At 32.0% G+C, this 13,103-nt stretch overlaps 2 protein-coding genes and 1 long non-coding RNA gene across 4 annotated transcripts in view; 1 reads left to right on the top strand and 2 right to left on the bottom strand.

Annotated features, from left to right (window-relative positions):
* On the top strand, window positions 1,701–3,187 carry LOC107633904. Of its 2 annotated transcripts, none has more exons than XM_021117619.1 (8): window positions 1,701–1,855; window positions 1,928–2,152; window positions 2,260–2,337; window positions 2,425–2,490; window positions 2,569–2,637; window positions 2,713–2,787; window positions 2,861–2,914; window positions 3,071–3,187. In XM_021117619.1, exons 3-8 carry the CDS (start codon window positions 2,261–2,263, stop codon window positions 3,159–3,161), a joined length of 432 nt encoding a protein of 143 aa, XP_020973278.1. In that variant the 5' UTR covers window positions 1,701–1,855; window positions 1,928–2,152; window position 2,260; the 3' UTR covers window positions 3,162–3,187. The 2 variants fall into 2 exon arrangements, with proteins under 2 accessions (XP_020973278.1, XP_020973279.1); XM_021117620.1 differs by having other exon boundaries at window positions 1,928–2,156.
* LOC107634751 lies at window positions 7,007–10,843 on the bottom strand. The gene is made up of 2 exons (XR_001619042.2): window positions 10,172–10,843; window positions 7,007–7,853 (listed from the first exon to the last, which is right to left on the bottom strand). It is a non-coding gene; the product is annotated as an uncharacterized LOC107634751 (long non-coding RNA).
* The window catches only part of LOC107631719 (transmembrane emp24 domain-containing protein p24delta4), a 2,982-nt gene continuing 1,950 nt past the window's right edge, over window positions 12,072–13,103 (bottom strand). The window contains exons 3-4 of the mRNA XM_016335253.2: window positions 12,980–13,056; window positions 12,072–12,834 (exon numbers count right to left, since the gene is read on the bottom strand). Coding sequence (XP_016190739.1) covers window positions 12,690–12,834; window positions 12,980–13,056 — 222 coding nt within the window. The 3' untranslated portion in view covers window positions 12,072–12,689. The remainder of the gene's footprint in view (window positions 12,835–12,979; window positions 13,057–13,103) is intronic.

Raw genomic sequence — 13,103 nt, 5'->3', positions numbered from 1 at the left:
ATATGATAAGTTTATTATTAATAAAAAAATTTAAATTTTTTATTTAACAAATACAAATAATTATATTAAAATTTAAATTTTTTTGTATTTTTAATAAAAACTTTTTAAATTTATACTACTAGTTAGTAGTTTTTAGGGGTGTTATCGGTTCGGTTTGGTTCGTTTTGGATCAAAAACTAACCGAACCGATCTGTTCGGTTTTTACATAATACCAACCAATCGATTTGCTGTTTGCGCAACAACCGAATCGAACCAAAAGTGGTTTGGTTCGGTCGGTTTTTCGGTTTTTAAATCCTAACTAATAGAAAATTAATCTTAGTAAAATGATGTTCAAAACAATCAATAAATTAAAATAATATTACATTACATTCAAATTCAACACAATTTCAACTCATTCCAACAACTAAACATAAAACAAACACATTTGTTAAGTCTAAAATTTTCATTTCAATGTATTACTAACCACTTTTGCGGTTCGGTTCGGTTCGGTTCGGTTTCTGTCGAGTCAACCGAAAACCGAACCGAACCGATCGGTTTACATCGGAAAAAAACCAAAAAAACCAATTTTTTCGGTTTTTATTCGGTTGTTGTAAATTTCGGTTCGGTTTTGCAATAAATTTCGGTTTGGTTCGGTAACTTACACCCCTAGTAGTTTTTCAAAGGAAAAAAAAATTAAAACAAAAAGTAATGCTTTAAATACTATAATAAATAATTTAAATAATAAAATATTGCTCCCATTTTCGAGCAAAAATCAAAGTTCAAAATATACAAATCGTTGTTCGAAACCTCCATCAAAACAACATCAAACTCTCCGTGAAGAATCTGGAGAGAAAACGAAGCAACAACACTCAACGTAAGTTCATCAAGATTACTGTATATTTTAGTTTTCTTCTACGTCTTTCTTCTAGGGTTTACTGTGCTATTATTCTTGCTTCTTTGTCACACTGTTCTAAGTTCTACGTCATTCTTCTAAGTTCTACGTCGTTCTACATTCTTGTTCTAAGTTCTCTTGCTACTGTTGTTAATTTTTGGGGCTTTATTCCGTAGATTGGGGGTTGTATACTGTTTGAACTTGTAATGTGACTTGATATTGATGCATGTTTGAGTGATATCTCACTGATATATATGAATGTATCTGAATAATATCTATCTCACTGTTATCAATGGGTGTATCTGATTCTTACATATGGGTGTATCTTACTCTTATCAATGGGTGTATCTGACTCATATATGCGTGTATCTTACTGATATCTCAATTAATTTGATATTGAAGCATGTTTGAGTGATAACTGACTGATATATATGGATTTATCTAAATAATATCTATGGGTGTATCTCCCTGTTAAAAATGAGTGTATCGGATTCTTACATATGGGTGTATCTTACTGTTATTAGACCTTGTAATGTTGCTTGATATTGAAACATATTTGACTGATATCTGACTGATATATATGAATGTATCTGAATAATTTCAATGGGTATATCTCACTGTTATCAATGGGTGTATCTGACTCTTACATATGGGTGTATCTTATTGTTACTAATGGGTGTATATTTGTGTGTATTTTTTGTTTCAGACAAAATGGCAGCAAGAAACCAAACAAAGGATCTTAAGTGTGCCACACATCTCCTGAGTGATAAGTTCAGAAACATGGCTGAGGAGAAGAAGGCAATTGTCAGGGATCTCGGATTTGAGGCAATTGATGGCTGCCTCTTTGCCCTCATGATAATATACTTTCATCTTTCTGAAAACAAAGGCAAAAAGAGGGCTGAAAGACCACCAAAGCCTTGGATTGCCAACTGGACTAAGGAGAAGTTGGTGGAAAGAATGACTGCAGAAAAAGAAGAAATTTTGGTAAGTAAACATAATATGTTGCTTGTATTTTATTTACCTGAATGCTGCTAGCTAAAATATCTCATGTTTCAGGGGATTGTGAAGATGGCAGAGACAAGAGCAAGAGAAAAAATGAAAGAAAAAGAAAAAAAAGAAAAAAAAACAAGAAATCAAAAAAACAAAAAAAAGGAAGGCGAGTCCAACATCGTCTTCGGAGACAGAAACAGCTACTGACAGTGACACTTCTACCTCTGAGTCTGAGACTCAACAAGACTCGGAGGATTCAGCAAGAAAACACCCCATCAAAAAGGGGAAAAAGTAAGTACCATACTTGGGTGTAATTTCTTTTTCGAGTTGGGTGTATCTTGTTGATCACGTTGGATGTATTTTTAGTATGTTCTAAATAATCACTGTTTGCCTTCCAGAATGGACTCCAGAAAAAGAAAGCAGAGGCAAGAGGAGCCAGATTCTGATTCAGAATCTGAATCTGAACAAAGTGATGAGTAATGTCCTGAAATTATTACTCCTTTCTTTTGGCTTCATTATAAAGATTTCGTGTATTAACTGAAGTGTTTGTTATTAACTTATAGGAGTGAAGAATCATCACCTGCAGAGAAGGAGAATAAGAAGAAAAAAACAAAAACAACACCAAAAAAGTAAGCACTTCTTTGCATAATATTCTGTGATAAAATTAATTTTTTATTTCTGATTGGTACTCTTTTTTTTCCACCCAGAACACAACCAAAAAAGAAAAAAGTTCTCGTGGAGGATTCACCTCCTAAAGAAGACCAATACTTTGACGGGTACAGTACCTCGTAAGCTATATTACCGTCTATCGTCGTAATTATTTTTGTTAACATCTTCTTTTATGAATGTAGTGAGACATATGAAATATCAAGTGACGAACTGGATGAATGGCTAGGGCAAAACGTTGATAAATCTGCTGCAGAGGGGTATGTCTTGATGGGCTGTCTATTTCATATTTTGTTGTGTTTTGTATGCTAATAATTGTTTCTTGTTTCGCAGGGAGAACCAACCTGACCTGCGATCGACAGAAGGTCGCTATGTGTCGTCTGAAACGTAAGAAGATTTATTATTTAATAAAATCTTGTTATCATGATTTGGGTGTGTCTTGTGGAACCATTTGGGTGTATTGCGTGGATCAAGTTGGGTGTATGTTGTCTAATAAGTTGGAATATTAATTTTGTTGTGTTGCTTGGATCAAATCTGTCTTAGAATACCGGCTGTGAACTTGGGAACTGATGCTCCTTCCTCTCAAGGAAACACAGAACAGAGTAGTGTAAACCAGCCGTCACAGAGCATGTAATTTCTCTTTCAAATAACCGTTACTTTTGTTCTTCTATTACCCTTCCAATTGGTCGAACCTCTTGCTTCTTGGCTCCATTAGTGGCTCGTCGTGGCTGCTCTTGATGTGTGTGTGTCGCCTCTTTACCTTCTTGCTCCATCGTTCCAGTATGTATCTCGGTGACACTTGGCTTACTTGTTCGAAGCTTAACACGCTTAGTGCGTGACGGCACAGTATCCCTCTCGACTCGAATAATAAGCAATGGCATTTTACCTCGGCTGCAAACGAGTCGTAAGTAACCACGAACTTGTTGAATATTGAGCTGGAAACTTGTTCTCCGACTTCGTATACTGAATAGCCTAGAGCGGAATTCTTTAGTCTGGTGATGCAATTCGCCTTTCCTCTGAATTGCGCTTGGACTTCCCTAAACTTTGCGTGAGTGTAGGCATCTTGAAACTGAGCTTCAATGTAGGATTTGGTTGCACACGGTATGACCGTATGAAAATCTGCAGCATCTGATTCTCTCTCTGCTTGCTCCCTGCTTCCGAGGCAATTATCGTATTGTTTGACAAATTGAATAAGCGAGCTGTTCCGGGTAATAAAATTGTTAAAAAATGAATGCATGCTCTCGCTCCTTTGTGTGCTTCTCATCCCTGCCCAGAAATGGTGATCCAGATAGATAGGAACCCATATGTGACGGTCTTCGTACAAATCTGTTCAGCAATTTTTCAACTACACAATGCTATACAAATTACTGAAAGAAATTTCATACTAATCCTATGTAAATCAAACCTCAGGGACTTCGTTAGATTCTGACTCATAATCCACTTCGCCTGCATTCAGATGACAATCTGAGGTTGAATGATCCATTATCTTCAAAACAAGATCAAACTTTGATTTCGAAAAACAACAAATCAAAAATAGAAAACGAAGCTCGAGTTGCAGAGAGAGACAAAGGTAACCTAAACGAAGAAGATGCTAGTGAGAAAAGGAGAAGAAAAGAACAATGGGGAAGAAGGAGGGTAAACGCGGGAGAAGAAGAAGAACGAAATCTCAAAATAACGAAAACGAAAAGGGAAAGAAATATTTTAAATCTGGTAATTAGATATACGTGCGATGTTATATAGCGCGTGTAATCAACGTACCTGAAACAGCGCGTATTTTGATCTTATTGTTTAATGAACTTGTAAGGCATACAAGCCATTAGGGCTTGTATGCAGAGCTTTTCCGTTCTATATATTACTATCTCTCTAAAACGAAATGCAGCAGTAGGAAGAGCCTCCCGAAGACATAGCCAGGCCAAAAATTTGTACTTTTCTAGAACATGTTGACGCCAAAACCAAAGCCAATTACCCCTATCCTCCCAACTAAACATCTTCTTACTGAGTCACAAATAATTTAAGATGATTAATTATTTTAACATGATAGTGGACTTTATGTATTTTTTTTTGTTCGTATTTAGATTATTTTACAAAGAAAAATACAAAATTATGAGCTTATAATACTATGCATAATTATTCACCCATTTAATATGTAATATTTATTATTATTGCAGTGAAAAATAAAAGTAAATCTTTGATATTTTTTTTATTGATATTATTAATTATTAAGTATATTTTTTATTATATATTATATTCTTTTATATTTTTTCTATTTTATTTAAAATTGTATAATAAAAAATTACACTTAATCAATAACATCAACCCACTCTGATAATTAACTCCCATATATTTTTAATTTTTATATAAAAATTAAAAATATATGGGAGTTAATTATCAGAGTGGGTTGATTTTATTAATTATTCTCTTAAAAAAGAGTAATTTTTATTATCTTAGATTTTACAAATTTGAGTAAAAAAAGCTGAAAACTAATTTTGATTAGCTACAATTCGTTTAATTTGATTGTAAAATAAATTTAAAAATTCAATTTCCCTTGGAAACAAATTATAAAGAAAAAAAATGATTGTATTACTATTTCAAAAACATAAAATTTAGGGTAAAAAACATAAATAAGCCAGGAGAGAATAATTTTACACAAATAAGCCAAAGCAAAATCTGATTTATCAATCAACCAAACCACGTTTACATACCTGTTTCGAACTTGGATTGCATGTAATTCGAATCGCATAGATTCGAATTACTCACTGACACTCAAATTAACATAATTCGAATTCAGTTCATTCGAATTAGGCAGCAACATGTAATTCGAATCAAGTTGATTCGAACTACTTCTATGCACGTCATTTAACGTTAGTTCGAAGTGGATTAATTCGAATTACACTTGAATATTTTTTTATAAATTTTTTAATAAATTTATTTAAATTATACCACAAAAAAATATTTTATTTTATACAAAATAATTTTAAAAAATGGCTTAAAAGATGTTAGGAGTACTATAAAAATTTGTAATGTCTTAATGACTTAGAATATTAAAGAAATACTCTACATAGTCAACAATAATTTAAAAATTAAAATAAATATAGTTATAACCATTATTTACCTAAATTACTAGAATATTACAAACTTTTATAGTACTCTTAACATTTTTAAGCCATTTTTTAAAATTATTTTGTATAGAAAATGGCTTAAAATAGCTTAAAATGCCATTTATTCTATGCAAAATAATTTTAAAAAATAGCTTAAAAAATGTTAGGAGTACTATAAAAGTTTGTAATATCCTAATGACTTAAGACATTAAAGAAATACTCTACATAGTCAATAATAATTTAAAAATTAAAATAAATATAGTTATAACCAGTATTTACCTAAAATACTAGAATATTACAAATTTTTATAGTACTCCTAACATTTTTTAAGTTATTTTTTTAAATTATTTTGCATAGAAAATGGCTTAAAATGGCTTAAAATGCCCTTTATTCTATGCAAAATAATTTAAAAAAATGGCTTAAAAAATGTTAAGAGTACTATAAAAGTTTGTAATGTCCTAATGACTTAGGACATTAAAAAAATACTCTACATAGTCAATAATAATTTAAAAATTAAAATAAATATAGTTATAACCCGTATTTACCTAAAATACTAGAATATTACAAACTTTTATAGTACTACTAACATTTTTAAGCCATTTTTTTTAAAATTGTTTTGCATAGAAAATGGCTTAAAATGTCCTTTATTCTATGCAAAATATGTCAATATATATGTGTATCTATTTTAAGGTTCATGTCTTTATATCTTTGTCTCAACTTTTGAGAAACATAAAATAAATATAATTTTAGAATACATGAGGAAGGTTACTGATGGCCTAGAGAAAAAGGGTTGAATCTATGGCCTTCTTTTAAATTGATTAATTAATCTTCAAACCAAAAAATAAAACTTTGCTTTTGTTCAGACTGCCAGATTATTTATACAAAAGACAATTTTATTTTATCTCATAACGAGTGCAAACTGAATTAGAGCAGGGAAGAAGAAAATGATATAGCCATGTATCCTGATTCAGCTACTTTATGCAATGCAGTCTACATCCAGTCTCCACCACAACAATAGTGGAATTTTCACTATCTTTTTAAGTGTTACATACACCAATTTCCAAGGATTCAATCTAATCCTATCAGGGACAAACCAAACTTCTACCTAAACTTGACTTGACTAGGTTCACTGTCTAGACTCACAACACACTAAGTGCTCATCTAGCTTAGCAAGGGATACATCTAAGATACAAGATACAAAATAGAAATACAATAAAAAAAGACATGACATAAATCTTGGTTTTTCTCTCTAAGTACCACTCTTTGTCTTTTCTTTCAATGGTTTTTTTCTTAATACCTCACATATATGCCTTTTTTCACAATGAAACTAAGAAAGATAAAACATACAAATAAAATATTCAATGATAAACCATGAAGGACATGATGTAGAACAGCTTTGAAGCTATATGATTGACCGGATTTATCTCTCTCATATGTAGCTCTCCATCTTGGCAAAATATTCTTTTTATTTAAAAATACTGTCCAAAACGTTGAGCAAAAATAGTAGAAAAGTTCTCAATGAAACTCAGATTTTGGTCCACTCTCCTTACCCAAAACTAAAATTGATTTTTCCTTTTTGTATGGAGTACAGTTTCCAAGGTTAGGGTTTGCTGAACTAAGTCAACTCATTGGATCTTGAATCAGCTGAAGTCTTCCCTTTCTTTTCATCAATCAGACTATAAAACCAGAGATTGAGATCAGAGTTAAGCAATGCAGAAGAGAGATAAGTAGTAGTAGCTTCATTGATTTGGATTCCTTAATGAGTTTGCCAAATCCAAACCTTAATCTAGTGCTTTGGCTCCAAGTTTTAATATCAACCGTTGATTTACAGCAGAACAAAATAGTCTCTACTGTCTTCTTATTACCCGAAATACTTGTGCAGAAGGAAGGTGAAATCAACAAGCAATTGACTTGCATGTTAATAGGAATCTTTTACCTATTTCTTCTGATTTTGCTTGCTTGAGCATATTGATTTTGACTCCATTTTGATTTGACATAACCTCCAAGATTTTCTTTTCCCTTTTCTTCTTTGACGATAGATAGAAAAAGTGAACCATTCTTTTTTTTTTCTCTGAGCCTTACGCGAAACCACAAAACTCCACCTGCATTACATTGTTTTTCTTTTTCTCTTCATGAAGCAAGTGAATTAGGTTATGAACTTGGTCCCTATCAGCAGCCTTGGTTGCAAATTGTTCTTCTTATTGGCCTGCTGGTTCTCTTGGTTTGGGCTGCACAATAAAACTTAGGCTTGAGATGGTGAGACTCTAGCTTCAATAGCTTATGAAACTCTTATTTTCTTTGGTTGAAGATCAGCAACTATTTCTCAAAATTACTACTATCTGAATTGATTTGGACATAATGCAGCATCAATGAATCTTAATATATGTTTTTGTTGGATTAAAAAAAGATAGCAACTTGTGACTCCATTCAATGTTCAATTAATCCAAAATAGTTTAACTCATTTTATCAATTTCAACTATCATATAAGCCTGTACAATTAATACTCACATCAAATAAAATTTTAAACTTTCAACCCAATTAAATATATGTTTGTTATTACAAAAAATATAATTATTGTTTTCTAAACTCAACACATGATAAACTAAATCCAAACTATATACTTATGTCATGTTAAATTAAGAGGACTACAACTACGAGGTGACCCTTGTTGTCTTAGATTCATAATTGCTTTGGCATGCATCATTATTGTTCTATATTTTACCCACTTCATTAATTAATTTGACTACTATAAAAATTATGCTCTCTAGTAATATCATTGCAATTAACATCTTTTAAGTTAAGTTTTAAAGTGATTCTTGAAATTGACTACTTATTTAAAAAAAGCTCTCCAAATTCTAATCGTGCCAAAAACATCCTTGAGACTCCTTACACTATGAGTAATCTAACACATTTCTTTCATACGGGACTAAACGAGACGACGTCACTTTAGTTTTGACGCTAAATATTTGATGAAACGACATCATTTAACCTTAATCGTTATATATTTTTTGTGGTTCATAAAATGTATTTTGATACATTAAAAGTTAGATGACGTCTTTTCATCAAATATTTAACATCAAAACTAAAACAACATCGTTTTGTCTAGTCAAGAACAAAGGAATATGTGTCAGATACTCACGGTATGACAAATAATTCGACAAAAATAAAATGAGAACTAACATGGTGTAGTCTGCTCAATTTCAAAAACTTTTATGATAAAATTAAAATCTTAAAAAAATTTCCGGTGCAAACAGCCAATCTGAGGACTACTCTAAAATTTCTTTCAACATCTTCCTAAATCGTTAATTCAAAAAAGATATGGGAGCGGAGAAAGACGGTGGAATAATGGTATTATTACTGTTATGTATTGATAATGAATCTGATGCATCAGTCACTACTACATAGTACACAGTAGCGGATGCAGATTTTTGGACCTTCAACAGTCAACACCTTACTGTTAGTTGGCCCAAGGGAAAACACTTCACTCTTCAGGGCCGGGAAAAGTGGACTTTAGCCCCCGTTTCAATACCAAAAATAAAAAATATACAAAACAAAAGTTGATATTGTTGACCAACAAAATTTAGGACAAGTAATTGGCAATGAACATACATAATCATTCTAGCTAGCTACACTTGAACATAAGCAAACTCAGTCATTAATTTCTTTCAGGCTTGATGATGACACACATCATAGATATCAATAATCTACTAGCAAAATTATCAAAGTTAAACTTTGTCCCATAAAAAATAAATTAGAGGTAATATGAGAAATCATTTCATAGGAACAACTACTAGCTAGCTAGCTAGCTTAATTTCGATGAGATAAATAATGATGTATATATAGATAGAAATGTGTCAGCTGGAAATGAAAGAGCACTAAGAGATTCCCCTCCTATATTTGCATAGAATTGGTGCTAGTGGGTGTTGGCATGATGATGAGTTTTTGTTAGGGCATGAAACTAATAAACACAACTACCACTCATGGGTCATGAATCATGATGATTATAATTGGAATTGGTTTGGCCTCAAATACAACATTGCTAATTAGGTCTAAATTGTACTCTAATGCTTCTAGGAATCCAATGCTGCTAATGTAGCAATGGGCCAATTGAATTTAAACATGTGGATCCTCCATCATCTATCATGCTTTTAATAGGAGTTTAAACATGTAAAAAGGTGTGACTTCGCTATCATACTTTGCAAACCCATCCAATGCAAGACAAACACACACACAAAATTACAAAAGAAACCTCTATGATAATGCCAGTCATCAGTTTCATGTGTGGTGCCTGGTTGACTTTTAATTTATCAGACCAATAATATATAATCAACAAGTTACGTGTCGAAGTTAATAAGAATTATTGACTTTCAATTACCTTGTCCTAATTAAGATCGTTCTATAGTAGAAAATAGAAACAACATACTAAGCGGATGGATTGGGGTTCGAATTAACAACGATAAATCTTTAAATGAAACTCAGATTTATAATGAATTAATCTTTGACTTTTCGAACCGAAAAACACAGTGACAAACCAAAAAATGCATACCTTGGAGTAATCACCATATATTCCCTGATCTTCAAGCTTCAAATCAAGTAGTATTTTCTGCAAAAAATGCTACATGAAAACTCATGTATATATGTTAGATGATAGAGAAGAAAACACTAAGACTTATTCAAAGAGAAGAAATAAGAAAGATGAAGGCCTTAAAGCTTGCCCTCTAAGATGGGGTTTGTCAAATACATATTCACAGAACCCGTTTGGCCTACTGGCCACCTCCTACAAATTAATGAATCGAATCGGATCGGATCGGAGGTGGACAGAATGCCAAAATGGCTATGGAACAATGCCTCTGACAAACCCTAGAGGGCACCAAAGTCTTTAGAAGAAGAAGATTGGAGATGATAGGGTTTATTTGTGATGAATAATAATGGTAAAGGTAGAAGTGTTGAAGGCATAACTATAACAAGTATTTGGATCCCCCTCCCCACACAAAAATCCAATGATGGGTTTTGACACAAAGAGTGGCTCTTGTTTTGTAGAAACTAGAAAGAAAGAAGGGAGTGGTAATTATTCAATGTGCTATATATGCTAATATTATATAAGCCTAAGCGTGCATGCAATAGGGCTTCTTCTTGTTGTTGTTGCACCATCTTTACTTATTAGTTATTACTACTCTTCCTTTTCATGTTTCCACACAACTCACTAGTAGTGAGTGCCTCTTGCTTTATTATATTCTAGTGTGCACTTTTTTATAAATTAACTTTGAATAACAATGATAACAAATTCAGTATTAAGTATTTTATACTAAAATTAAAAAGTCATGACTCATGAGTTAATAATTTTATTTTTATAAATTATATAAAATGAAAGATATTTTAAAAAGAAAATTTTGTACACCGAATTTTTTTCAAATCTCCAAAAAATGAGCATTAGCTATATACTATATAATAATTAATGGGTTTATGTTAATTATTTCTATGGACACAGAGTTTATTATTTAATTTAATGGTGAAAAATTAAAAGTTTAATTTCATAAAAAAAGGTAAACGGTAAACATGAGTATTTACTATTTACACAATATACAAGTAATAAATATTAGGTATATGGTTATTGTTGTGGTGGGTATGATGGCTACAAAAATTTAATAACATTTAAAAAATATTACTAAAAATAAAGTCACGTTTTTATTATTTGAAACACTTTAATTTAAAAATAAAATTATATCAAGTAGTCTAACAGAAGTATGTAATTTTTATGACAGAAATCAACTGTCCTTCTGTTCAACACACTGTGCAACTTATAATCTTGCCTCAATTGGTCACAGATACCATATACATAGTACTATAGTAGTAGCAGCAGCAGCAGGAGTAGTAATGGTGGTGGTAGTGGTACTATGGCAATTATATATGTGGTTGAGCTTGTGATTTCATTGTCCTTTTTGACTTGCTTCAAAAGGAGGATGCAAAATGTGCTGGCCATGTTTCCCACTCAATTTGTAGTTATTACTTTGTCAACTGATCACTGTTCAAGTGTTCAACACCGCTTCAAACTTGGACATTTATTCTTCTAACAATCAATTTTATGGAGTCTTGACATACAAATTCATCTTTTAAATAGAATAATTAATCATATTTTATGGCTTACATAATCATGACGCCTTTTATGGAGTGCAAAACATCCTCATTCAGGCGAATCATAAGCCTTTTGTTTGTTTGATACTAATTAATGGAAAGCATAAAATAGTCTCATACATTTGCGTTGTGTGAGAAAAAAGTACCTCATTTTAAGAACTCCTTATGGACCGGAATAACATAACTTACAATTATTTCATTAGCATTATTATTTTCCACGGTGGCCAAATCAACATTTGTTTTAGCATTACAAGATTACTGGATAGTTATGGGCGGAAAACGTTAGAATGCTCAAAACAACCGTAAATCAAATATACTACGAGTACACTAAAAATCAATTACCAAATTAACTAATTGTATAAAATACATGCCGTAATACAAAATATACATTAAAAACGTATAAAACAACATATGTATATAGACAAAAATATTTGGTAACTGATTTTTGGTGGCCCTGTAGTATTTTTGTTAATCAATACAGCTCTGCCTCTAATGCCAGCTAACTCTGCCTCAAAGCAATTTCCAGTGCCATTAACAGGTTTCACTTTTACTGCTATTGCTATAGGCAAATTGAATCCATCTACAAGGTTAGCATCATAGTAATGATGTTCAAAAAGAGTGACGTCTGCAATTGTTGTCATGTTCTCACTCTGACCCCGAAGGGTTTGTGCTGTGTTATTTCCCTTCTGTCTAACAGTTCTCATAAACCATATCATGTAACATAATCCAGTATAATTATATTATATTCATATAGCATAAAGCATTACTTTTGAAAATAAAAAAGGAACTTGTGTATAAGAAGATCTGGAAACGCTACATATGTTATCAAAATCTTTCCAGCTACAATTTGTGAGTATACTTGATGAAAATGCTTATATATTATTATACCTTTCTTTGTTTCACTAATGATATTAAGCTAACACTAGCACAGTTTAGATTAGCTTCTTCTTCTGGAAGAATCTCTTCAAATGCCACAATTGCAAACCCGAAACTCCAATGCAGATGCCCAAGGACATTATACTAAACCATGCCACCCTGGCATTCGTTCTTTCACTCACAGCCCTCATCTCTGCTTCCCTGAGTTAAAAATTCAAGGGAAAAAAAAAAAGAGAAAAAGAAAGAAAGAAAATCAAAACAAAAATTTTCGATATTTTGCGAAAAATAAAATAAAATATTTTTTTGGGGGGCAGGAGATGTTGTCATGTTGACATGATCAGGTTACCTGCCCTTCAAATAAAGCAAATTCTCATGGATGGCCTCTACTGCTCCTTCTAGCTTTCTCAGCTCAAGTTCAACTCCCTATGCAGTATCAATGTACGGGAAAAACAATCAGTAGAAAGGAGAAA

This window comes from Arachis ipaensis, chromosome B03 (genome assembly GCF_000816755.2).
Source record: "Arachis ipaensis cultivar K30076 chromosome B03, Araip1.1, whole genome shotgun sequence".
Taxonomy (NCBI): domain Eukaryota; kingdom Viridiplantae; phylum Streptophyta; class Magnoliopsida; order Fabales; family Fabaceae; genus Arachis; species Arachis ipaensis.
This window is presented reverse-complemented; position numbering and strand designations above follow the sequence as displayed.